Genomic DNA, 27857 nt, shown 5'->3' on the forward strand with positions numbered 1-27857 from the left:
CCAAAGCCTTGGGTTCCTGCACCCATGAATGAGACCCGAAAGAGCTCCTGGTTGCAAATCGGCAAGCTCTGGCTATTATACATATTTTTCTCTGTTTGCGGCACTGTATTTCACATCTTTATCAAAACAATAGCTAAAAATATTACACTATGATAATTTTAATGATCTGTGATTATTTCAAAATTTACTATATGTGGGTGGATAAGAAATATTTCCATTTGATTATTGCCATCATTATTATAACTATTACCACTATTTTTCATGATACAGTTTATATATTTTTTCATGATGGTTTATATATATATATATACACACACACACATACTATATATATATCTGATTTTACAATAAAATAAATAGATCTTTCAAAATAACCTTAGAATTCTTCTTCACTGCATGCAGAATAAGAGTATGCAGCTTTTAACAAAAACCTACGTAATACAACCACCCCACTTGTTAATATACTTCCTATAATGTATTCTGCTTTCACATTCCTTACTCACTGAGACTCTGCCCATATTAGCTTAATTTCTATCACTAAAATATTTCAGGGACATGCTTACTTCATAGTTTTAGCATATACTGCTGTATGTGCCAGCAACATGCCTCTGCTGACATATATCCACAGAGCCCTTTCCAACTATTGCCTGGGGTGAATTTATAAGAGAAATTTCCTTTTCATTCTTCTTAACAATCATTCCTACACACTTCACCAACTCCACCTAATCTTTTTGCCTGGTTTATGCCCTTAAAATGACAATTAAGGATCAGGAACTGTCATGGTTTAAATTTACCAAAACTAACAAATTATCATTTCTGTTTCACAGAAGTTGTGAGAAATCACGACACTTTGGGTAATAAAAGAATGTCTTATGAGTCATGATTTTTATAGTAATCAAACAAAACACTGTGTGTTAGTTGCTTTGGATGTTATTTTTAGCAGGTAAAACATACAGGCCAAAATTCCTTGCATTAACACTGGGTGAAGGAACAATATCCCACAAAATATGCTAGGTGATAAAAACAGAAATTCTTCGACTGGATAAAAATATTTTCTTGATATTATCAGGCACTAAACATGACTTTCATTTCATTGGAAGAAAGTAATGCCACTATACAAAAGGTTGTATGCCATGAAAACTTTCAGAGAGACAGAAGAATTAAGGACAATCACTCTCTGATTTAGCAAATGTGTGTACACCTGAGAACTGATGAAGAATTTTCTCCTACTGTCCCTTACTTATTTCCCACAAGTAAGTGTTTATTACTTTTGTAATTTTTAGTCTACTTGATTCACTTGGCTTTAACTCATTGTAATTTATTGTTTGATTATAAATAGCATCTCAAGCACTCAATATTTTCAGTAGAATTCAGTGCACAATGTAAAAGGTTAGACAGCACTGATAAAAATCTGAACTAAATAACCTTGGATACAAAGTCCACTAGGATATTCTGAATGCAAATCAGCAGTTGCCAAAGGCCCAAACACACAGCTACAGATAGCCTAATATGGCAAAAGAGCTCACAGATCATGCATGCACTTTGAGCAATCACTTACTCTCTGCCCTCTGGATCATCCTCCTGATCTCACGGGCAAGGTAGCATTGGGAATGGGGTACCACCTTAAACTATCATCTTTTAAGTAGAGAACATCTTTACCTTAATTACGAAAATAAACATTGCTTGCAAAATACAAATAGGACATCCTAGCCTCTTATTTCCATAAATTTATGATTTGTGCCTAGGTCTCTCATGTATATTTGAGATGTACATACATATAATATCTCATTTACTGTACATGATTTCCTCATTTCACCTTGATTTGTGTGATATGGGTTGTTATAAATGGCAACTGAACAGAAAGAGGAAAATTGTTTTTCTGTGGGATAAAAAAAGTAAAATATGAAAAAGGGAAGAAATAACAATGACTGAAAAGGAATGAAAATTTACCAGACACACAGTGTGTTTTGTGGAAGGCCAGAAAGTTCAGGGTAAGCCTTTTCCCATATTCTGTCATCTAGGACTGCACTTACAGATATGTAGCATGAAAAAATAAGTTTGCCTCTACCAGAAAAGGCCCTGTTATCACAGCATCTCTCCATCTTAGCCCTATATTTTAATTCAGAATACTCAGCAATATCACAAACTGATTTGTTTATTTGTTGTTTTTAAAACTATTGTCTGAATTCTCTAAAATCACATTTTTTTGTACCTGTAGAGACCTCATTGGTGATGAATATAATGCAAAGATTATTTAGAATATTTGGAGCAAAATAATATTATTTTATTTTAGGATAGCATTTTGAATATGGAGACAACCACAGACTTCACAACCCAGTTATTTACAAGGAAGGGATAAACAACATAGTTGCCCTTCACAGTGGATATAATTTTTCATAAATAAAGATTTCAATTTAGAATATAAACAGAATTAATGTCAGTTTAGTAAGAATGTAACATACAAAGTCAATATTTTCTAAGCAAATGATATTTTACAAAATAGCAATGAACACTTTGAAAATAAATTTTAAACCTGTCATTACTATAGTATTAAGAAGTAGAAATTGGTTCTGGAACTCTTATCCAACAGGATAAGTGATGCTTGCAGAGAAAACTTCCGATTTGGGCATTTGTTGACTCCAAATTCCTCAAGTTCCAGTCCAGCCCCTTGACATTTGGCCTGGTGAAATCAACAGAAGGTAACTCAAGTCATACATTTAGAAATTGGAAGCTGCTTCTTAAATGTAAGTATAAAGCAAAAAGCCTAAGAAAAATTAAAGTAGCCAACTTCATGGTAGAATGTACTAAGCCAACACCTGCACTGTTGACATCCATATCAGCACTGACTCAAGTTCTCACAGTTCCACTTAGGATGCAGCTCCCTGTGAATGCGCCTGGGAAAGCAGTTGAAGATGGCCTAAGTGCATGAGCACATGAACCCATAAAGGAGAGCAAAAGAAGCTCCTTGCTCCTGGTTTCAGTCAGGCTCAGGCCTGACCGTTGCATTCATTGAAGGAGTGAACATCAAATGTAAGACTTCTCTGTCTCTATCATCTATCTATCTATCTATCTATCTATCTATCTATCTATCTATCCATCCATCTCATTTTTTCAAAGAACACAACGTGTCTAATGAAGTTACATTAATTAAGGCAGTGTGTATACTGAAAATATAGACAAGGAATAATCTAGGAGTAACTAAACACATAGTCATATTAGGGAATCTATCAAACTTTCACAGGAAGTTAAGGGTCATGAAATGTTGATCCAGGATTTTAAGTAGTTAATACAAGGAAAGAGCTTTATTTCCAGAAGCTAGCACTCCTATGGAAGCAGTGGATACCTTTGATGCCAAATATGCAATTTCCAATGTGCAATTTTGCAAGGGAATTAAAAAAAGTCAAAGTTGGGAGTCATTATCAGATAGGCCTTTGAAGTTAGTGACACCATTTAGTTGAAGATTTGTTTAATATAAAATTTGATGGAAACTGATCACTTTAAATTCATCCTTTGACTAACATTTGTTGCTTTTTCCAACTCCCAGTAAATACACGATTACAGGTAGTTTTTGACAGAGTGTGAAAAACAGAAGATACACTTTCTACACTTTTAAATGTGTGGCTAGTCATAAGGTTAGAATATATAGAGACTAAGCAAAGTATAGCACAGTCACAATTTCTCTTCGTCAGCATTGCATTCTTTACCTACAAACACTGGCTTCACCTCCATTCTGACTACTTTCTGATCACTGAAGTGAAGGGGTTAGAGTTCACAAGTAAACACCTTTGAAATGGTGGAATTCATCTTTTTATTCCTCCTCTTTAAGAGAACGTAGGGCAGATCTTTGTTCAGTTGTTTGTTTAGATGTTTGCTTACAATGTTTTCCTATGCAACACATAATGACGTTTTAAGACCTAAGTAAAATTCCAACAATATTACAAGGGGTGTTAATGCTAGTTTTACAATTGCTGTACAAATGAACCTCATTTCATAAGCTGTTCAGCAGAATAAACTTGAAAACTAATCTCCAAACCCAAGAAAGAGAGGAGTTGATGATCCCGAAATTTTGCAGCAGTGCACCTCCTATTTTTATCAGTCCTCACTTCTACCTGGAGAGAGTGTTGACAGAAGCAGTAATTTTTTATTATTTTTTTGGGAAAGGCAGATATACAGAGAGAAGCAGAGAGGCAGAAAGAAACATCTCCCATCCTCTGGTTTGCAATCCATGTGGCCATAACCCAGAGATGAGCCAATCCAAAGTCAGGATTTTCCTCAAGGTCTTCCACACAAGTACAGGATCTCAAGGCATTGGGCCATCTTCTACTGCTTTCCCATATCACAAGTATTGAACTAGATGTGAAGTTATGCAGCTGGAAATCAAACTAACGCCACTTTGTGATCCTAGCAGACACAAGGTGAGGATTTAGCCACTAGGCTATCACACTGGGTACAGCTCATGTTGTTTTTGCTTGAAGCAATATTTAATGCAAAGTCAAACAGCTGCTTCATAATAACACTGATAACTAGATGGCATCAATCATCATTTGGGGATATGATACAAATTAAAGTTTTCAAAGATTATTGATGGAAACATGGAGCAGGTGTCAAGGGACTATAAGTAATTATATTAACTGAGTATTTTGCTTAGGAAAACCCTCTGTGGAGGAAAATTTAGTCACAGCAAAAAACTGAGAAGCCATGAAATGGCATAGCCATTAATCTATTAAATTCTTGAGAGGCCAATGATTCAGAAATCCCTATAATTCATTACATGAAATTCCCACAAGGTTATTATTTAGGCCTTTAGGATAAACATATTTAGTGTCTGTATTTCTTTTTTTTTTTAACATTACACTCAGGAAGCTTTTATTGGAATATGTATCAAACAATATTGACAAACTTAGGATTACACCAATCATTTTCTCACAATTAATATTAAGAAACAGTTACACAGGTTACAGAATAGGGAATCTCTAAAGTTATTTTTTATGTACAAAGGTGGCTTAATCATAAATATTTCACCTCTTTAATAGTCTCTCCATTTCATTATTTGAGCATATGAACCATAAAACCCCACCTATATCAGCTCTAGTGTGGCTTACTTCAGCAAGGGTTACAATCAGCTGAGATAAAATATTTTCCATCATTACAGTATGTTGGTTTGTGGATACTGTTAAGTGAAAGGATGCCATAACAGTAACATAAGCCAACTATACATGGAGCTCAACTTCTAGACCACAGCATATGAACCTATGTTTTCTTTATTGATTGACAGTTCAAGGCTCATTCACATTCTGTGTTGATTTCTTCCATTTCATTTATGTCAGGATGAATTACAGACCAAATGTATTTACACTTGCATAGGGTTGAGGTTCAGCAGAAAAGCCTCAAATTTGGACAACCCACAATGTTTATGTTAGGTAAACACTTACCTAACTGAAGGAAAATATTGTACTTGAGAAAAACTTCTTCTTTCTTTTCTAAATTTTCCTTTTTTATTACTTTTAATATTATTTATGATAGAGTCCCATAGGTTCTGGGATCTCCCTTACCCCCTCCTCAAATCCCTTGTACCCCCACTGATTTCCCCATATTAACACAATAGTATAGTTCCTCACAAACAGTCATAAGTCCATCATTGAGGGCATGGACAATGGCAGAGTCCAGCATGCTATTGTTAAGATAAATTTAAAAGTTTCTTTGAGAATCCATCTTTGATATGGAAGTAGAAATGCATACTGCATTGTATCCTCACATCTAGACATAATTTCCATTACACAGTTACTATGCATCCTCTTAAATGAAAAGCCACAATGCAAAATCAACAAAAGTAAGAAAAATAGAAATTTACAATGCCATGAAGTTAAATAACATGTTACCAAATGACTCTTGTGTGGCTGAAGAATGAAAATGAAAATTAAGAACCTTCTTAAAGAAAAATGATGCTACTTTATGACCTATAAGTCATTGAAATTTAATGAGAAAAAAAACTTCTGAAAAAGTGAAAATATAAACAAAAACATCAAAATCCATGAGATATACATTCTGCTGATCTTTGTTGGTAAGATGTGTCTCCCATAGGCAACAAATAGATGGGTTTTGTTTCTTGATCCAGGCTGCTAACCAAGGATGTGTGGTTGATGAGTTTAAGACACTTACATTAAGGGTTAATATGGATAGGTTGTAATTTAGTCCTATCATTTTAGCAGTGGGTTGTTCAGTGATTTACTCTTCTCTTGTTATTTTACTGGGATGTTCTTCACATTTGCCTTTGGTTTTGGTGAGTGCCATTTCTTTTCTGTGTCAAGAGAACATCTTTAAGTATCATTTGTAGGGCAGGTCTGGAAGAGGCCAATTCTTTGAGCTGTTCTTTACTTGGGAATAATTTTATTTCATTTTCAAATGCAAATGAAAGCTTTGTTGGGTACGTTATTCTGGGCCAACAATTTTTTCCTCTCCGAATCTGGACCATATCACTCCATTCTCTTCTGGTCTGTACAGTTTCCTATGAGAGGTCAGCTGTGAGTCTCATTGCCACTCCTCTATATGTCCATTGATATTTTTTATGTGCACATTTGGGGATCTTTTCCTTGTATTCAACTGAAGAGAGTTTGATTATCATGTGTCATGGTGAAGACTGCTTTTTGTCAACCCTGTTGGGAGTTCTGCGCCCACTCAGACATATCTTGACTCATACGATGCCAAACTTTGTGTTATTTCCCCTATCAGATTACTATCATGCACTGAATGATAAGTAAGTTTGCTCACAGCTCAGTGCATACACAGCTCACTGTTTTCTCTCTGGTTTTACAGCTTTTGCCACACTCTACAAGATGGTGCCTGAAGCTCTGAACTGCCTGCTTATCAGGTCTAGGAGCTACCTGGACCTAATTAGGGTGGAACCTGTAGAATACCATGGCAGTGCAATGCACTGAGCTTGAAAGAAACTTGTCCCCAGCTTATTTCCTTCCCAAGACCTTTCCCTCCCTAAATAAATTGGTGTTTAGTGTAGCTCTGATGGTGGTCAGGGCTATGAAATCTACCCTCATCCTGTACCACCTGTTTGGAGTATATTGTTCTGTCTCTTCACCTGATCAAATCAAATCAGCAGGGTGGGCAATTTACCTCCTGAGCTCCTGGTGAATTTCCCTTCCCACCTGTCTGCTGGTCGGGTTCTGGCTGCTGTTGGATCTAATATTGCCAGTTTCTGACTGCCACCAGGGTATCTTGTCACTACAACACCACACCGTTATCTCCACTGCTTTCCTATGTGTGTCAGGCTCCAGGTACCCCTCTGCCATCAGTCTGCCTCTGCTATTTCCTGGAATGTGCCCTCCCTTCTTCACCCTAGCTAATGATTCTCTGGATGCATAAACATATCCTTACCCTATTCCACCATCTTGATTCTTTGTCAGAAAAATATTTCTTTATATTACTGCACAACAAACACATTTAATTTCATTTGAGGAAGTTAATAATGAACCTTATGATAAAGCTGTTTGCCACACAAACTTGTTAAAAAATATTGTGGAATAAAGGACAGTCAGTAACTGTGTTTATTAAAGGTATGTATATACGTATGTATAGATATATACATGTATGTGATAACTCACGCAGTCTCTTAAGCAGCCCCTTACTCATTTTTTTGTTGTTTCTCATTTTTTAAATTCACAGCCTGCTTTCTTCACTCATTCTAAACTCATTTAATTGCCTATACAATAACACATGAAACACAAATAATATTTTAACGGTGTTTGACTGAACAATAAATGGTACAATAGACACTAACTATTAACAAGCCCAGATACAGATAGATGATATGAAAACTAAGCAGGAATGAGTATCTGTAATAGCAGAGTGCCCACATCCCGTATCAGATCACTTAAGTTTGTGTCCAGGCTGCACTGACAATTTCAGCCACTGTTAATGCACATTGTAGAGGCAGCATATGATGGGTTAAATAATACTGTCATCCAGTGAGATACCTGGATGGAGTTCCTGTCTCCCAGGCAGAGGGAGTAAACAAACAGATGGGTAATCTCTGACAATAGGTCTATCTTTCCCTCTCTATTCCAGCCCTACAAATAAAAGAAACAAAAAAAAAAAAAGAAGAAGAAACTAAACAAAATGATATATTGCTTTATTTTTATCATCTACCCTTCCCTTTTTGCTTTCAATAATTTCTATAACTTTTAGTTATTATTTTAACAAGAGATAACAAACATCCTTGTGTTGGAATTCTTATTACTTCACAGTATGACAAGGCCATCCCTTTGAGAATAAAGACACCGCTTCTTATTCATTTCTACTCCATACATCTAAAAGCAGAATATTCTTGATTAACATTCCACACTTCATGGTCAGTATTCTTCAGAAAATGGATAATTAGGGTGATTAACAGCACTGAAAGAGAATAAGAGACATTAATGTATTAACTCTTTCTCCATACTAAATGGGAGAGTTACTCAAAAGATGCAGCTGGAATGGACTAAAACCTCAATTAAGAAATATGTCCAGATTCCACCCAAGCACTTGTACATCTAAGCTTTCATATGATGTGCAACTTTTGTGCTTAGATCACAAGAAGGGCGACAGAAAGCACCATATTGTTTGTTCCCATTCATTCATTCAAACCTCATATAATGAGCACCCTCAGTGATGTAAGAGTTCAATTTAAACAGATTTCAATCTATTGAGGGGACAAAACATAACTACTAACAGCATACAGAGTGGATTTTTTTTCCTTTCCTAGGTTATAATTTATAAGGACATATGTCAGGGGCAAGCATCTGTTTAGCAATTAAGGCACTTGAGTTCCATAATATTATACCTGAGGTTAACGTCATTCTCCATCTTGACACTACAAATCCCTGCTAGCATAGACACTGGGAAGCAGTAATGATGACTTGAGTAATTTATTCCCTTCCACATACAGGAGTCTGAGACTGAGTTTCCATCTCCCAAGTTTAACATCAACCCAATGCCAGCCACTAGTGACATGTTCAGAATCTGCCTCTTTATGTCTCTTCCAAATAAGCAGTTGATCACTTTATTTGGAAATCATTTTTATTCTTATATTCATATAATTTTTTATATTCCTTAGAAATTCATATAGCTATTTATTTTCACTTCTGCAATATTCTTCCTTGTTTTACTATACAATATCTATCTCTCAATCTAATGTCATTCAAGACTATACAGTGCCCAGATCCGTGCCAGGGGCTGTGTTATCCACATAGTGCCACAAACAAGAATAAAACAAAGTATTTAGGTTCTATTGAGGCAGGTCATGGATTTATAAATAAAATATTCTGATTATGAACAATTTTGATTATTTAAAATATCATTAATCACTTTGCAAAGGGAAGGGCTCTTTTGACATCTTTCTTTGTAGGTTGAGATTTTTATTCTTTTTAAAATGTTTTTGCTTCCTATCTATAAATTCTTTCCAAAATTCTCTGCTTGATCTATCCTCTATCAATCTTAAAGTCTGGCAGTAGTTAAATAGAATATTGTGTTTCTGCAAAAATCAAGTCAAGAGAGGCAGGGTCTTCCCAAAGACTGATGTACAAAAATGATACTTGAGTAGAAAATACTTGATTTGAAGACTAAAGAAATACCAGAGGATCTTTTCTTGGTGTATGGGCTGATGAACCAATTCATTTTATGAGCTACTCACAGTACACACAAAAAGACAAAATAGTTGAGGAAATGAAAGCTGTGATTGATGGAATTAAGACCAGAGAGAATACTTACAAGGGGGGAAAAAAAACCGGTCAATAGATGCCATATCCTGGAGGAATGACACTGCGCACTTAAGACAGGAAGTGGAAGTAGGGTTCACTGTGACCTCCCTAGGACCCATGATTATGAACGTTCCAAAATCAACACTCATTAGAATTAAAGTTCAGGGGCTGACAAGACTGCTCAGTGGTCTGGTCCTCTGCAGACACCAACGTCTCACATGAGCATTGAGTTATACCCAGGCTGTTTCACTTCACATCCAGTCCCATGTCTGTGGCTTGGGAAAGCAGTGGAGGATGGTCCTAAAGCCTTAGAAATTTTCATCCACGTGGGACACCTGGAGAAACTACCAACTAGCTCCTGCCTTCAGATCAGTTATTCTCTGGCCCTTATGGCCATATCGAGGAGTGAACCAGCAGATGGAAGATCTTTCTTTTTCTGTCTCTCCTTCTCAATACCTTACCAATAAATATAATAAATCTATTAAAAAAATAATTGTATAATGGCTGGAATATGACAGAAAGATCAAACTGGATTTTTATTTCTATTCATTATGTGTTCATTTGTTTCATCTTTATGTACATCAAAGACAAATCATTTTAATAAATATTAAAAATATTGAGAGCCTAACGTTTCTACATTCATGCCCAGTGGATAAGTGGTACTTTAGCATACAGCCTCCAAGACATGGGGTAAATAGAAGTAGATTCACAACGATGTAGTTTTCCTTATGGATCTGCTGGCTCAATGATGAGCCACAGAGGAAATTCCTCCTATGAACTCTACAGGAAATATCCTACATCATATCCATCCACAGCCCAGGTCTGTCTTCCTTGCTTGGAAAAAATTGTACCCATTTATATTTTTGTGCAAAACGGAGTAACCCTTGGTATAACCTGCACAGTTACTTACTATAGAAATTTACTATAGCGGAAATTTTTGTTGAGGCCATCGATTTCTTTCATGTCATCTGCAGTCAATTCAAACTCAAAAATCTGAAAGGGATGAAAGATTACAGTGAGATTTCTCCATGGAGGTTTCCTGGTACTTTGGAAAGAGAGTTTCCAAGGCAATGGTGATACTAATAGTATTAAAGGAAACATTGTCATTTTCTTCGATTTCTGGGGAACTCTGCCTGAGATATGTTATCTGAGGTCTATTATTATACTGTTTTACACTATTTTCCTTAAGTTTAACATTCCATTAGGTAACAATATCAATACATGAAAAGCACAAAAGAAGAGGAAGAAGAAGGAAGAGGAGCAACAAAATTAAGCAACCAAAACAGAAAGTATAGTGTTTCTCAGGAACATAGGAAAAGCCTGCACAAAATAATCATATCCCCAAATCTCAGGCTATTGCTAAGCATAATCATTTTTATTGTATTCTGTTAGTTGCAAAAGACAATCCCATTCTTGTTTATAGTAGAATTCTATAATGCACATGTACCACATTTTCTTTTAGAGACATTCAATTTCTCAATAACTAGTCTTACTAGGTAAAAAAGAAACATTTTTCCAAAAAAAACACAAAGTTGTGCCATGTAACCATGCCCTGACTTGATTCAAAAGAATTTTTTCTTTACCATCCTCTTCAACTTGAACCAATCTTGACTGATGCAAAACTTAGAACACAGAATGTATTTCCCCAAAAATCTGTTAATCTCAGGAAAAAATATTGTCTGTTCAATTCCTGCATCCCACCATTTTATCACCTCAGAGTTTCCAAACAATGTCCATTTACAGGATGCTTGCTCCTCCCTATTTGAGCATTTTGTTCATCTTATAGCCACAAGAGTCTATTGTTCAAAGAATTCTCCTTTTTTGAATAAATCCTTCTTAGTGAAATCAGCTTTGTTTTTATGTATACTTTGTACCAGCTCAATAACAAAGAAAAGAGATTGTGGTTAAAACAATTATACTATGGTTGAAACCAGGGCCAACTTCACAGAAATATCAAGGCTGTAGCTATCTAAGTGTACATACACCATCTGATTCATTGCTGTATATTTCCATCATCTTTGAGATCTATCTACTTGTTCGTTCATTCATCCATTCATCCTTCAGTTTTAAAATGATTTGGCTGCCATAAAACATATATTACAATGTTGAGTTTACTGCAATAAAATTATTTGCTGAATGTTTTCATAACAAAATTTGTTGATTTTCTTATAAGTTTGTTAACTTAATTAAGCCTTATGAGGATTTATTCAACTACATTATAAATGATGTTTAAAGTATCATTTTTAAAAATTAAATGCATAATGATAAATCTGCATTTCATCTTAAAACTGGAAAGAGTTTAAAATCCTTAAAAGACACAAACAAAATAAGAACGAAGAATTGATCTAATAGATCTGGATGTGTGTAAAGAAGCGTTAGGGAGAGCCCAAGACGACAGCCTGGTGACTGTAATCTTTGCCTTGCATGTGCCAGAATCCCATGTGGGTTCTGGTTCGTGTCTCAGTTGCCTTGTTTCCCATTCAGATTGCTGCTTGTGGCCTGAGAAAACAGTAGAGGATGGTCTAAAGCCTTGTAACCCAGCACCAGTGTGGGCGACCCAAAAGAGCTTCTGGCTTCTGGCTTCAGATTAGTGAGCTTTGGTCGTTGCAGTACTTGGGGAGTGAATCATCAGACGGAAGATCTTCCCCTCTGTCTCTCCTCTCTCTCTCTCCATATGTGTGTGTGTGTGTGTGTATACATACATCTGACTTTGCAATAAAAATTTTACAAAAAGAAATGAGGTTGGTGTCAGAAAACACTGAGACTAGGTACAAGGTGACAGAACTTTGGGAAAGATGCATGAGTAAACTGAGACATTACACAAGTTCTCACACACAGAGATCGCCCTAATTCAGTTCTTGTGCATCCCTATGGAGAGACAGTGCTCAGTCTTTACCTGCATGTTCTCTTTGATTCTCTTCTCACTGAAGCTTTTGGCCAGGACCACCACCCCACGCTGCAGGAGGTAGCGCAGAGCAACCTGACCTGGGGTACGGTTCCGTTTCTTAGCAATGGCATGCAGGACTGGGTCGTCCAAGAGCTGTGGACTATTCTGCTCGACCCTGGGGTAGAAATATACACAGATATTAGAGGGTAAACATAAGTAGAGTATGATGATCTTTAAGCACAATTTGCAGAGATAATGAGCAGAATTATTGCTGGATATTCATGAGATTCCTTCCTAGTGGCACACCTGGAAAATATCAAATTGAAGATTAACATATAAAAGGATAATGATACTATTTATGTTCATAATTAGGAATTTTTCAGCAGTGAAGTTATCCCTCACCAGTGTGTTGGGAATATTCTGTAACATATAAATTCTCAGACCCCAGTGGATATCTGAAATCATAGGTACTATTGTATATATACTATATACTACTGCATATATATAAGCTTTTTCTATATATACAGATATAAATGCAATACCTATTTCATCTTAATGATCAATTATCATATTCTGTAATTGCAAATTTGCAAGCTGGAGAGCAACAGCAACCTGTACAATTTTTTTTCATTACAATTGCACAGATACAAAATTCATTTTTATAGGATCTAACAGCTTCAACATAATATTATTTTTCTTTCTTTATTAAACACAAGCTGTTTATCCAAACTGCAGCATCGTAACTCTTGTCCTTTGGGGTCATTAAAAGTCAAATGGGGTGATTTGAAGAAAAGCCCTCAATCTTCAGATACTTGATGTAATTACCCAGAAAACTGATAAGTGGCTATTGAGTGGCTCATCGCATTGTGAATAATTTAGGTAAATGAACGACTCAAATTCCCAGAAAGATGAAGTACAATCCTAGATTTCATAACAATCAGAATAACATGGAATTTAAAATGCGTGGGGGCTATCAATGTGGTATACTGGATTAATATTCAGGATGCCTGCATCCCATGTCAAGGTGTATTTTTAGCTCTAGTCTCTCTGGAGTTTTAATCCAACTTCCTGTTAAGTCACCAGACAATGCAGGATGATAGCCCAAGTAATTGGGCTCAGGTCAGCCAAGTTGTACACTTGGAAATAGATACTACTGATTTCAGCTGGGTTTCTCTCTCTCTGTCTCTCTGTCTCTCTCTCTCTCTGTCTCTACAGTTCTGCAATTACCACACAAATTCCCACAGAGTGAGCTTGGAAAAGATGGACACATGTATGAAGGCAGAATGAGAGAATGTTGGTGGCCCTGAATGAAAGCATGTGGGAAATTTATCACACTGTATTATGCCTACTTTTTCATGTCCTTTTATGTTAAACACAAAACTTAATTTAAACTTTTCCATGATCAACAGGGTTGCTGACATAAATTAACTGTTCATATGCTCATTACCAGTTTGGATCCCTGTGTGATCCCAAGGCACTGTAAGCAACGAGAACAATGTCCTTGGACTTGCAGTACTCCAGAAGTTTGCTCTGGTTGAGATAAACGTGACATTCCACCTGTAACACATAAGGGCCACACGTGTCAGAATACATGAGCCAATAACCACATGCACCAATTAAGAAACTGCTTGAGGCATGTCCAGTCCACAGTCCAGTGTCTCATTTCAAGGTCTGCCTCTGTTTCTAACCCTGCATTAATATATATTATACATTATTTAAATAGGTCGTTCTGCTCATGCACCTTCTAAAGATGTACAAATGTCATCAGCTGTCAGATTGATACAATTTTCCAAGTCCTTTGTTTTATTAACGTTTTAAAATCATTAAACCCTCCTGTTCTCAAAATATAGACTCTAAATGTTTTATTTGTTTGTTTTTACCAAGAGACTAAACTTCATTATTGAGTGATTCCATATCTCAGCAGGAAAGCTAAAAGCCAAAAATTAGAAAAGCTTAAACTCTAAAACAAAGAAAGTTAGAAAAAAATTGAGGCAAGTCAAGCAGTCTAGAGACTCACTTGAAGAAGCTTCTGTTAATAATAATGATTTTTTTAAAAGGAGGGGATACTGAAATAGAAAAATAGAGTAGGCTAGCGGTATGGTACTCCAAGTTAGGTCATAAGGAAATATGTCCTGGATGTTCTTTCCAATCTAACTTATTGCTAATGCGCCTGGGAAAGCAGCAGAAAATGGACCCAGTCCTTGGAACCACACAGCCGCGTGGGTGATTTGGATGGAGCTCCACTGTCCTTGCACCTGCCTCGCCAAGCCTCAGCTCTTTCAGCTGTTTACTGAGTGAACCAGCAGGGGGCAGATCTCTCTTTCTAGTTTGTGCTAGCTCTCATGCTCCTCATTATCTATCTTTCACTCTCTTTAATTCTATCTTTTAAACATACATATCACAGTGCCTGTTTGGGAATCAGAGCTCCTCTGCCCATGATAGGTTTCCTGCATGTGGACATCCTAGCAGGCAGTGAATGAGAGCTGCAGTACTTGGGCCTGGGATCTAAGGCTTCTTGCTTGGCCAGAACCAGCCCTACCTGTAACAGGAATCATTGTAGATTGAAGAGTTCTCTAAGTCTGTCTGTCTCTCCCTCATCTTCTCTGTCGTTAAAATGATTAAAGCAATTTAAAAAGCAGAGATAAAGAATAGTGACTTCAATCGATTAAAAATGTTCTATTTGCTAAAAATTCATGAATTCACATTGCATATATGAACCACTATGTAAGTACTATCTTCAAGTTCTGAAATGTATACAAACATGCCAACTATATCACAATTAAATTAACAAATCCACTTCTTTTTTTAAGATATACAGAGAAGAGGAGAGACACAGTGGAAGATCTTCCATCCGATGATCCACTCCCCTAGTGACCGCAACGGCCGGTGCGGCACCAATTCGAAGCCAGGAGCCAGGAGCTTCTTTCCGGGTCTCCCAAGTGGGTGCAGGGTCCCAAGAATTTGGGTCATCCTCAACTGCTTTCCCAGACCACAAGCAGGGAGCTGGATGAGAAGTGGAGCTGCCAGGATTAGAACTGGAGCCCATATGGGATCCCGGCACATTTAAGGCAAGGATCTTAACCATTATGCTATTGCACCGGGCCCAACAAATCCACTTCTGTGAAAATTTTCAGAGGATAGGACCTTCCTTAAGAAAATATTTAAAACAGAGAGAAGGAATGAGAGAAAGCATACAAAAAGCACGGTGAACAAGAAAAGAAAGGGAGGAATTGGAGCAGCAGAATAAGAGAGAAACTACTGATTAAGAGACATTTGATACAGATCAAATAATCACGATATACAAACCTTAACCCTACTCCAGAGAAGTAACTAACTAATGAGAGAAAATCATGTTTTAACATGTTTGATCCTACCATGATACCAACAAATGCTTGATAAAAATTTAGGTTGAATGATGCTATTCTAGAAATTAATCCTTACAGTTTAAAATTATAATAGTAAAACCTTATATATAAGTTCACCAAAACAATATAGCAACTATTAAGTACAGTTCTATGTCAAACATTAAGTCCTTTTCCTTTCTAGGCTTTCATATCATTTTAAGTATTGCATGATGGTGAATCTTACTGATCATCGTTTCTTCTATAAGAACCCCGATTTTTTTTTTAAAGATTTATTTTTATTATTTTTTCATTGGAAAGGCGGATGTACAGAGAGGAGAGACAGAGAGGAAGATCTTCCGTCCGATGATTCACTCCCCAAGTGAGCGCAACGGGCCGATACTATGCCGATCCGAAGCCAGGAGCCTCTTCCGGGTCTCCCACGCGGGTGCAGGTTCCCAAAGCCTTGGGCTGTCCTCGACTGCTCTCCCGGGCCACAAGCAGGGAGCTGGAAGGGAAGCGGGGCTGCCGGGATTAGAACCGGCGCCCATATGGGATCCCGGGCGTGCAAGGCGAGGACCTTTAACCACTTGCGCCACCGCGCCGGGCCCAAGAACCCCGATTTTGCTCCATTTAGCCTCCCCAACCCTGTGTTCAGCCCTATTTCCCTAAAGCACCTGACTCATGCTTTGCCCAAATAATCTTCCCTTAGCTTGTACTGATTGGTTTATAAAGGGTATCTTCTGTTGCCAAGTCAAGAAATAGTTGCTAGAAATTGTCTCAAGAAATTGCTCCTCCATTTAGTAACAATCCCAGAAAGTCTGCACTCTCTAGTTGGAAAAAATGAGAGAGAGAGAGAATTGTAGTTCATTGGTGGTAGAAAGCATATTGTTACTACACATGACAGAGAATGAAACAAATCTATTCGTTTCAGGACAGTATCTTAAAGAACCTTATAAAAATCAGACCCAAAATCTTTTGTAACTGAAATACCTTCTTTATATATTAGATTTTGAACTGGTTTACATTGTACTGTAATACATTCAGTGAGAGCAGTGTCCAATTGTGAATTAGGCTTTTAAGCGATATTGCAAGTTTTTTCAACTTTGTAACAAGAATTCAATCTACTTCATCCTAGATCTCTATGAATCCTTCAAACCTTAATAATTCCCCTTCTTTTGGATAGTTAAATATAACTGTGGAATTCTAGAAATAAAAGAGTGGATTCTGATTCTACACCACAGATATAAGAACTTGCAACTTTTTTTATCTACTTGGATTTTACACAAGTAGATTCCTAAAAATAAACAGCTAAGACAAAGGGTGATAGCATTCCAATGGCTTTTGATAAAATTATCAAGTCTTTTGAAATGTATATAAACTTTATCATATTGTGTATAACATGCAATGATGCTCTGGGTATTCTTAAAATAAATATGGTTTAATTATTCTTACATATTTTCTCAGTTTTCACTCCTTTGCTCTGATTTGGCATTTGCTCTCATTACTAACTGTTCTCTCAAGTTTCCCATCAATTCCATGCCATAAATCCAACTTTTTCCAGCCTCATCAGGATGCATACCTGAAGCCTGATATCAACTCTCCTCATTTTTCATTTTTCTCAACCTATGTGGTAAATCCTGTTCTATCAATTTATCCATGTTTCTGATTCGTACTCCAACACTGATAGCTGCCAACATAACCACATTTGAATGTCTCATAGGAACCTGAAATTTAGCTTTGAGTAACAAAGTCATGCTGCGTGCATTCCATTCAACTTGCTTTTTCCTTGGTATTTCTTACTGTAATGATTGAAATGGCCACCCACTAAATAGATCCAAAGCCATGAACTTGAAAAAAACATCCATTAAGAAATAAGAATGTGAAGAACAGAATGTAGAGAAAGCCCTCTGGGTTTAGGATTTACCTGGTTGCAGGTGGGCTTATACTTGAGTCCTGGCTTGTTCAGTATCATTTCCAGCTGTTTGCGATTGAAATTAGACACCCCAATGGACTTGGTTAATCCTGCATCTTTGCACTTCTCCAGAGCCTAGTGAGGTAGGAAATGTGCAGTCATTCTTTGCTGAACTCTATTTATCTCTTTGTCCCTAGAGCTCCTAAAATCTATAAATCTTTTTTCCCATGTTTAAATGTTTTGCTGAAGCAAATAATTTTATCACTTGAGTATATTATTTCCAAATACATTTTAATAATATGCATTAAACATAGTCTCCTAAATTCTATTACATTAACACTAAGGAAAATGAATCTTAAATTATTTTAGAATTTTCTTTACTTCTTTTGCCACTTCAATTGTGTCTATTTAAAATTGACCATGAACCATTTTTAACAGGTGTACCAAGAGTCAAGGGCAAGCATGCACGCTATATCTTTTCCCCTAGTAGAGATTTTCCTGAACCCCTCTTTCCATCAATTCTGGAAAAAAAAAACAACAGGATGAGAGTGGACTGCACTCTCTCTTTAATTCACTCTTCTTACAAGCCTTTAAGTTTTTAAGTCTTTGAGTCTTTAATTCACTCTTTTTGCAAGTCTTTCCCTCCCACCATATATGTCTTTGTATTTTCTAGGATATAATTGCCTCTTCCTGAATTTCCTTTGCTACTAACATTAGGTGGGCTCCTGTTCACAACATGATCTGTGGGGCAAAAAAATGCTTTGCAAAAACACAGAAGTTGATGTTGGGGCACTAGTGCAACAAAACCCCACCATCCGAAATTAGAGCATTGGCTCAAATTTTTACTGCTCTGCTTCAAATCCAGCAAAACAGAGAACAATGACCAAAGTACTCAGGCCCCTATCATCAACATAGAAAATCTTAATAGATTCCTATTGTGCTGATTTCTGCTTGAATGAACCCTTATCGTTGTAGCCAATTTGAGAAGTGAATCATCAGATAGGAGATCTGATTCTCTCTGTGTGTCCCTCTCATTCTCAATTGTCCATCTGCCTTTCAAATAAATTTTTTAAAAATCTTTAAAAAGATTAAAAATTAGAAATCTAAGGTTATTTTGTTCAACTCCCTGTGTTTTCATATACAAACAATGAACTAAGAGAAGTCCCATATGATCTCTGAAGTAGACATCCACTGCAGCCAAGATCCATCTCTTCTGGCTATCCATTCCATCATTCCTACTTTCCTAAGTGGTCATTTCATGGTCTCTAGTAATACATACCTCCCACGTGTCACGAAGATCCACTGTATCTAAAATAATTTTCCCATTAGCATCCTTTGGTAAAAGTTCATGTCCAGACTGAAAAACAAAGAAGGAATGAAGACGTTTTCATTCAGAATGACCTCTCTGATGCATATGGAGGTGGTCACACAACTTTCAGCAAGCTGTGAGCAAATGCAGTGTGCATGAATATGCATATACATCCATATGTGTGTGAGGGATGACTAAGAGCGCAGGAAGAAAATCAAAGTAATCTAAGAGACTATAGACTACAAACTAACTCCATTACATTGATCTGCCATAGCCACATATCCCTAGAGTTCACAAGAACAAAAGTCCCTCCATTTGACATAGATTCATTTACTCAGCCAATTCCAGCTTGTAGGTTAGCAATAACTAGTACCTTAAAACAGTAGGCTTTATTTCCAGATAAAAGTTATTCACCTCTGACAGAGCAAGACTATCAGAGGTGTCCAGCCAACACCCACCGTGAGGAGGTACCCAATCAGCAAAGTCCAAAGGAACCTCCTTCTGCAGTGCACACCAGCCAGGGGACCTCCCTCTACTTTGGGAGAAGAGTGCAAATGGAAGAGGTTTATATCCTTCAGACATGGGACTTTCACTTTATCTCTGAATCTTTACTAACTCACTATATTGAGAACTGTAATTGCTAATGATCTTATAAACAGGAACATAACCACCAAAAAGAAATGGTGTTGCCCTCAACTGCCTCAGATTTAAGAGGTGAGAACAATCAATTACAAATGCTCATAAAGTGTGCGATGAGAACCAGGGAGGTACCATGTCATAGTAAATTAAGCCTCTGCCCATGGTGCCAATCTAAAAACAGCCACTGGTTGGAAGCCCACCTGTCTACTTGTAATCCATTTCCCTCATAATTTTACCCGGCAGAAACTCAGCAAAGAAGCAAGATATCTCACACAGCCAATAGAATAAATGGACCTACTAGATACACACAGAACCTTCCATGCACAGACACTGAATATAATCCCTTTCAGCTGTACACGAAACCTTCTCCAGGACTGACCACAAGACAGGTTACAAAACAATCTTCACCAACATTAAAAAATTTGAAATCATACCACGCACCATCCTGAGAACCAATCAATCAAAATATCCCCTGAAATTTGTAAAGTCTTGAAAGCTAAACAACATTCCACTGAATGAATAATTGGTTAGAGAAAAAATTAAAGAAGAAATTTAAAAATTTCTTGAAGCCAATAAAAACTCAAACACAACATACCAAAACATGTGGGACCCTGCCAATGGAATGTTAAAAAGTCAATTTAGCACAGTTCCTAAATTAGGAAACAAAAAAGATACCATGTAAATGAGCTATGCATGCACCTAAAGGAGCTAGAAAAGCAACAGCAAAATAATCCCAAGGACAACAGAAATAAATAAATAATTAAAATAAGAGAAGAAATAAACTATGCAGAGACCAAAGGAGCAATACACAAAATCAGTTAATCAAAGAGTTGATACTTTGAGAAAATAAACAGAATACACACTCCCACTGATCCAGCTGACTAAAGGAAAAGCAAAAGACAAGAACTAATGCTATCAAAGATGAAAAGGGAACAAAGCAACAGATACCTCAGCCATTCAGAGAATAACCAGAAATTACGAGAATCAACTACATACTAAAAACCAAAAAACCTTTCAAGATATGTATAGATTCCTGGAATCATACCATCTATTATAATTAAGTCAAGGGGCAACAGAAAATCTAAATAAGCCTGTAACTGAGGTAAAGATAAAAACAGTAATTAAAGCCCTCCCAATAAAGAAAAGCCTAGGTCCAGATGGTTTCACTGCTGAATTCTACAAAACATTCCAAGTAGAACTAATCCCAATTATTCAAACACAACTCAAAAGAATAGAAAGGGATGCAATCCTTTCAAACTCCTTCTACAAGGCCAACATCACCCTAATACCAAAACCAGACAGAATCACAACAGAGAAAGAAAACTTTAGACTGATATCCTTGACGAACATCAATGCTAAATTTTTCAACAAAATACTAACCAACAGAATACAATACATCAGTAAACCACACATCCAGACCAGGTGAGATTTATTCTTGGCATGTGCAGATGGTTTAACATATGCAAATATATAAATGTGATGCACCACATAAAGAAACCAGAGAATAAAAATCATATTATAATCTCAATAGATGCAACAAATGCACTTGATAAAATCCAACATCACTTTATACTAAAAACTTTATGCAAGATATGCACTGAGGAAACATTCCACAACACACTCAAAGGAATTTATGAAAAGAACAATGCCACCATCAAACTGAATGGGCAAATATAGGAAGCTTTCCCACAAAGATCTGCAGCTAGACAAGGATGTCCCCTATCACCACTGCTATTTAACATAATACTGGAAGTACCCACAAAAGCTGTTAGACAAGATAAAGAAATTAAAGGAATTAAAGTTGGAAAAGAGGAAGTCAAGCCATCACTGTTTTTATGTGACATGACTCTACACATGGTAGAACCAAAAGACTCAATAAAGAGGCTGCTAAAACTTATACAAGAGTTTGTTTGGTAAAGTGGCAGGATATAAAATAAATGAACATAAATCAACAGCCCTAGTGTATGAAAAAACTCTAAGGCTAAAAAAACTAATCAGTATGGTACCTTTCAAAATAACAGAGAAGATACTGAAATACTGTGCAATAAACCAAACTAAAGACATGGAAGATCTCTACGAGGAAAATTACAGAACGTTGAAAAAAGAAATAGAAGAAGATATTAAAACCTGGAGAAATATGCCATGTTCCTGGATGAACAAAGACAATATCATTGAAATTTCAATACTACCAAAAGCAATATACAAATTTAATGTGATTCCAATCAAGATATCAGGAACATTTAACACAGAGTTGGGAAAATGATACAAAAATACATCTAGGAACATTAGAGACCACAAATAGCCTAATAGTAATCAAAATAACCTGGTACTGGTACAGAAGCAGAGAGGAATATCAGTGTAGCATGTTATTTAATTTCATGTTAATGTAAATTTTCTGTTTTTCAACCTGTTGTGGACTGGGTTCACTGTCTCTGTATTTAAGGGAATGCATAATAGAAGTATAGCAGAGACTGGCAAATCTAGATGTGAAAACAGTGCAGTATGTCTCTCTGCATCCAGATCAAAGATGGAGTCAAATTGTTGAGTATGTCCCAACAATAGGAAGCTGGACTCTCTGAAATTGTTCAAGCCCCCCAATGTTGGGAAACACTTCAATAGTGGAATGATGGATTAATGACAGTTCATGAAGGATTACCCATTCTAGTAATAGAGGGAAATTAGTAGTGAGTGGGAGGATACTTGGGGAGGAGACAGAAAAACCCAGAACCTATGGTCCTGTATCATAAAAATGATAACAAAAATATTAATGCTTGCAATAATGATGCTATTGGATTATCATATCGCTGGAAGTGTTAATTAATGAATAAAATGAATTATCTTATCACTGAAAAAAGGAGTGAATCATGCCTAACAATTATAAAAGAGGATTGTAGTAAAGTACTGCTTTGTTTGAGAAGTGAACCAGCTGATGGAAGATCTCTTTGTCTCTTGCATTCTGGCAATCTACCTTTCACAGAAAAATATATGAATGTTACAAAAACAGACTCAAAAGTTTTAGTGGCAGTGTCACATAAATATCAAGAAGTGAGGACTGTCAAATAATTTACAAACTTTACCCCCTTCCTTCATGACTATCTTTCTCAGAGACATAGACCACGGAGCTATAAAGATAGTGTAAAATAATAGAGTTGATAAAAATTTTCATGAAAACAAATGAGGCTTAAAAAACAAAAGAGCTTACTTTCATAGGAACTGGATTATGTATAATGAAAAGATCAACATAATCCAATTGAAGTTTCTTCAGTGATATTTCCAGGGCTTCACGAACCAACTCTGGTTGAAGGTATGTACACCAAAGCTGCAACAACAACAAAATAGGAAAAAAACGTTGTAAAAGCTGGCTATTGCCTCATATTTTCAGGAAGAAATATTAGACATTACAGTTAGAGTCTTGAATTATGACTAGCAGTATACCATGATGACCTAATACTAAGAAGAGCTAGAACTATTTTAAAGCTTTTCTATATAAACCAGGTCCTTAGTAAGATTCTAAGATTTATGTGAGAAAAGTAAATTACAAACACTGAACACCAATTAGATGAGAGAGCAAAAGCAAATGTTTCAAGTATTAAAGTGTCACACTCCAAAAAGAGTCAAGAAATGGCAGATAAAGGAAAATGCAATCCACCATTCCACACAATAAATACCATGAAACAATTCTGCGGAAAGATCCTCTTTCTAAGAACAAAGTTGAATCAAATCAAAGTATGAAGGACACAGCTAAATACTGCATAGCTCTGTTTAAACTGGAAGTATAATTTTTCACCTTAGAAAGTCATATCTTCACTTCAGATTAGCCTTCCTGTTGATACAGCAAGAAGTACTTTGTTACTGTAACCTCAAAAATGACTGATATCAACATGTCACTTTACTGCACAGGGGGTTTATGAATCTGTCCTCTGATCAACATCAGAGCTTCTGAGAAGAACTGAGAAAATAAATATATTATATTTACATGCATTTCTTTATATACATATTTCAAATTCAGTTGTGGTTGGGGGGGAAAGATGTTATAGTCCACCATACTTTTTCTTCTAAGTGGCATCTCAAGTGTACCCAACATATTCTTGGAGAATTTACCGAAAAATTAAAGGGTAGGCCTGTGGCAGCTTAGAAAATGCTTATAATATTGTAAAGGAACCATATTCAGATTTAGCAAAAGAATCATGCCTATTGTCCCCAGGTGCCAGAAAACTACATCTCATCTTCAACACATTTCAAAATGAAAAAAGTATAATGGATGGTTTTTCAAGATTTGTTTATTTAATTTGGCATACAAAGAGAATGAGAGAGAGACAGAGAAGGAGAGAGAGAGAAAGAGACATTGTGTCTTTGATTCACTACTCAAATTATAAGAAAAGCTAGGAATATGCATGGCACAAACCATGCCATATATAGTTGAGTCATCATCTGGTGCCTCTCAGCTGTACCAGAAGGAAGGAGTATTAGAATTGGAGTAGTGACACTTGGAGAACCACATCAAAATGGAAAGAAGCGAAACCTAATGCACCACTCTTGTCAAAAGCAACTTTTTTCTATTTTGTTGTTTTCTGTTTTGCTTTGTTTTGTTGGGTTTGGTTTGGTTATTTTTAACCTTACAATGTGCCTCCAAATTGTAGGAACCAAATTCCTCAAATGGCAAATAATATTCCTCTCACAATATCATATCTGAACAGGCAGTGTCCTGTAGTCCCTGTACCTTGGTAGTGTAGAATATGTCCTCTCTCTTCACAGTCCCATCAGCAATCTTCTCACGAATAGCTGCACCAACCTCCTCCTCATTTCCATAAAACAGTGCTGCGTCAATGTGACGGAAACCAGCCTCAATGGCCACTTTGGTGCACTCAAAAGCCTTGCTTTTTGGAACCTACAAGAGAGGAACAAAAAGAATTCATGATCTACGCAACTCATACAGAAGAAATGTACCTCCTCAGTAACATTTTCTCTTGTTGTTGCTGCTAACCAATCTTTCCCCATCCCTTGGGGAATGGTATGGGTAACAGATCTGTACTCTGGAGACATCAACTAAGTTCCAATGTAACCTCTGATCTGCAAGAAACTGGTGAAATGAGCTTCAGCACAGAACATGGAAAATCACATCTCATTGAACAAGAATCAATTCTAAGGCAAAGGGCTTACAGCAAAGTGTGCAATACTGGGAGACACTATCTAGCCATTCAGTAAGAAAAAACCAGGAATACACACATATTAATAATGTTAATTATTATTAATATTTTAATATTAATAATTGCTATTAATTGTTCTTGACTAATATTGAAAATGAGTCTCTAACACCCAATTCTCCAGGTTCTGAGCTCTTCAAGTTGTTCATGAGCATTTACTCCTCAAGCTCTCTCATTTAATACTATTCAACATGCATTGAGTACTCTCTATGGGCTTATCAATATGCTAGCCCCAGAGGCACTGCAGATTTACCCATGTACAAAATGGCTGTGTCCCTTGGCCAAATTCTAAAAACTAAGAAAGACAAGGTGACTGTGACTCTACAAGCAAAAATAATTAAAATCCTGCCACTTACTTTGCAAAATGCCTTCCAGATTCTCCTTTCAATATCCCTGCCATCATCAGTTTTCATCCTGAATACCATTTGCCTGGACTTCAGTGACAACCTTTCTAACCTATACCTAGGAAAAGCTCCATTGCACTCAGGAAACACAACATGTTTGAAAGAATATCTTCTTGTCTTTGTTTCTCTTCAGGATATCGTTTGAGTAATTAATACATTCTACTGACAATTTTAAACCTTCCTTTTTTTTTTTAAGAGGAGCTTTGCATAGCAGAATGATGGACTTGTGAATGCTGTTGAAGCATTATCCTATTGTAGTAACAGAGGAGAAATCACTGGGGCAGGGAGGGTTAATGTCATAATGAATGGGAAAATCCCTGATTCTTTGTAACTTTTAAAAAATTTTTAAGTAAATGAACCTTCAAATTCATTCTCCTGTTCCCCCAGAAATATCCTGGACCTTCTCTGTGCAAGCTGACAAAACACAGGCAGGCACCTCTCCATCTGTGCCCAGCATGGCCCTTTTACTAGAGCTGAATAATTCTCTTCCCCCTCATGGAAATCTTCCCAAACCGCTCAGAAGTCAAGCCTTCACTTCAGATTCAGCTTCCTGTTGATACAGCAGGAAGATAACAGATTACAGTCCAAGTACTTCGTTACTGTAACCTCAAAAGTGACTGACATCAACATGGTACTTTACTGCACAGGGAGTTTATGAATCTGTCCTCTGACCAACATCAGAACTTCTGAGAAGGACTGAGAGTAAAGAGTGTTACACCCAGTTTCAGGTACCTTGCCTCACTTCAGCAGCTGCCAATGTTTCTTGCAGAGTTAGCACAATAATAGTTGCAAGTCTTGACTCACATGTCAAGCAATTATAATCTATTCACTTGTCTTAGATAATGTGTTTACATTTTTCTCAGAAGGCAAACTGGGAGAGACAGTTTCACAATACACACACACACCTTCACACATACATATGGGTACGCCCTTCCCTTTCATGTACTGTTCGAGTAAATCATTGAGGAAGGTCAGGAGTCTCATTTAAAAATGACATAACAGATTGGTAAACAGACTGTGGTAACTTTGTACTGTTTGGATTTTAAGCTCAAGCATGTATGATTTTTTTTTCTTGTAGATAGGAATTATTGACTATTTCTGTTCCTTTCTAATGAAACTATTATGTCTTTAAAAGTAATAATAAACATTAGATGCAACACGTTACACATACCACAAAACATAAACTGATTCTGTCAGCTATTATGTGTCAATATTTCATGTTCTGTTTTAGCAAGCTGGAGCAGAGGGTCCTCTGTCACTATGGGATAATCTTTCCAAGAAGCTTCTACACCTCCCCTCTCTACCGCCTCACTGTGACCAGAGCTCACTGCAGTGAATCCAGTGGATGAGTTATCAGTGCACTTAATGAGAAATAAAATTCTGAAACACACATGTTAGTGTATACTTCTTCTTAAGTTTGGTTTTCTTTTCTTTTTTTTTTTTTTTTTTTTGCTACGGTAAACATAACAATGGTTTCTCCTCAACCAAACATTTGATGGTTGAAATTCTCTGACAAATACTTCAGTCCCAACTAATTAAGCAACACAAGTCTGCTTCAAAGCACACTGTTACCTGTCCTTTCCTCCACTGCACTTTGTCCCTCACAATTTCTAACAGAGCAGACTGGCTCTGACTGGGACAACAGAAGAGCATAGGCAGGGCAGCATGAGCTTTGCATTTTAGAAATGGAACAAATAACAAAACCAGTACTCCTCCAGGAAACTTTTGAGAAAGTAACTGAGATGAGTATCTAATACTCATAGTAAGCACTTCATACATGTGAGGTAATAATAATAATAAATCTACACCCCAAAGTTCTCCACCTCTGAATCCCCACAGGCAACAGCTTCCCTTCCTCAATTAATAAACGATCTCTGTGACTTGAAAACAGACAAGTTACAGACAGAAATACAAGCCCAGATAATTCACTCCAAACTACTAGGTGTCCATCAGCTCCAAGTGTCTGTCTGCTGACAGCCATTCCAGGGCTGATACCATTCTCACCCTTAGTCCCCCTGGGGTTCACCTACTGCTGGAGGAGCATAGGTTCCAAATCCAAGCCTTGGCATGTAGTGTCCATCATTCAGCTTCACAGAACGACTGTGTTTGAGATCCATCTTCTTCCACAGCTACTCTGAATCTGTCTTCCCTCTGAGTCAAAGCAAGACAAGCCTCCAGACTTTATATCTGCAAAAGCCACAGGATAGGTGGAGCCAAGATAACAACTGTGGAAAATTCCAAATGAACTAGAGTGAATTCTTTCATTAGGATATAACTGTAGAAACATAAAATGGAAATGTACAAAAAATGTCATTCACATAGAAAGAGTTTGAATTTTCTCTTCAGCATTGTTCACTCTTGATCTGATATTTAAATTAACTGTCAATCTATCCTTAAGAATCACACCAGACC

General features: G+C 36.7%; 1 protein-coding gene across 2 annotated transcripts in view; it reads right to left on the bottom strand.

The window, feature by feature from the left end:
- Positions 1-27571, bottom strand: part of LOC121148045 (prostaglandin-E(2) 9-reductase-like) — a 296739-nt gene extending 269168 nt beyond the window's left edge. The window contains exons 1-9 of one of the 2 annotated variants that reach the window (XM_040968027.1): positions 27476-27571; positions 24558-24725; positions 23040-23156; positions 19169-19246; positions 17902-18024; positions 14081-14190; positions 12643-12808; positions 10666-10739; positions 8284-8412 (exon numbers count right to left, since the gene is read on the bottom strand). In XM_040968027.1, the coding sequence (XP_040823961.1) occupies positions 8361-8412; positions 10666-10739; positions 12643-12808; positions 14081-14190; positions 17902-18024; positions 19169-19246; positions 23040-23156; positions 24558-24725; positions 27476-27562 (975 nt within the window). In that variant the 5' untranslated portion in view covers positions 27563-27571 and the 3' untranslated portion in view covers positions 8284-8360. Of the gene's footprint in view, positions 8413-10656; positions 10740-12642; positions 12809-14080; positions 14191-17901; positions 18025-19168; positions 19247-23039; positions 23157-24557; positions 24726-27475 lie in introns of those variants that run through there. The other variant, XM_040968026.1, reaches the window with a different exon arrangement.
- Positions 27572-27857: the final 286 nt, after the last annotated feature.

This window comes from Ochotona curzoniae, unplaced genomic scaffold (genome assembly GCF_017591425.1).
Source record: "Ochotona curzoniae isolate NIBS_2020 unplaced genomic scaffold, NIBS_Ocur_1.0 scaffold_4683, whole genome shotgun sequence".
In the NCBI taxonomy this organism is placed as follows: Eukaryota; Metazoa; Chordata; class Mammalia; order Lagomorpha; family Ochotonidae; genus Ochotona; species Ochotona curzoniae.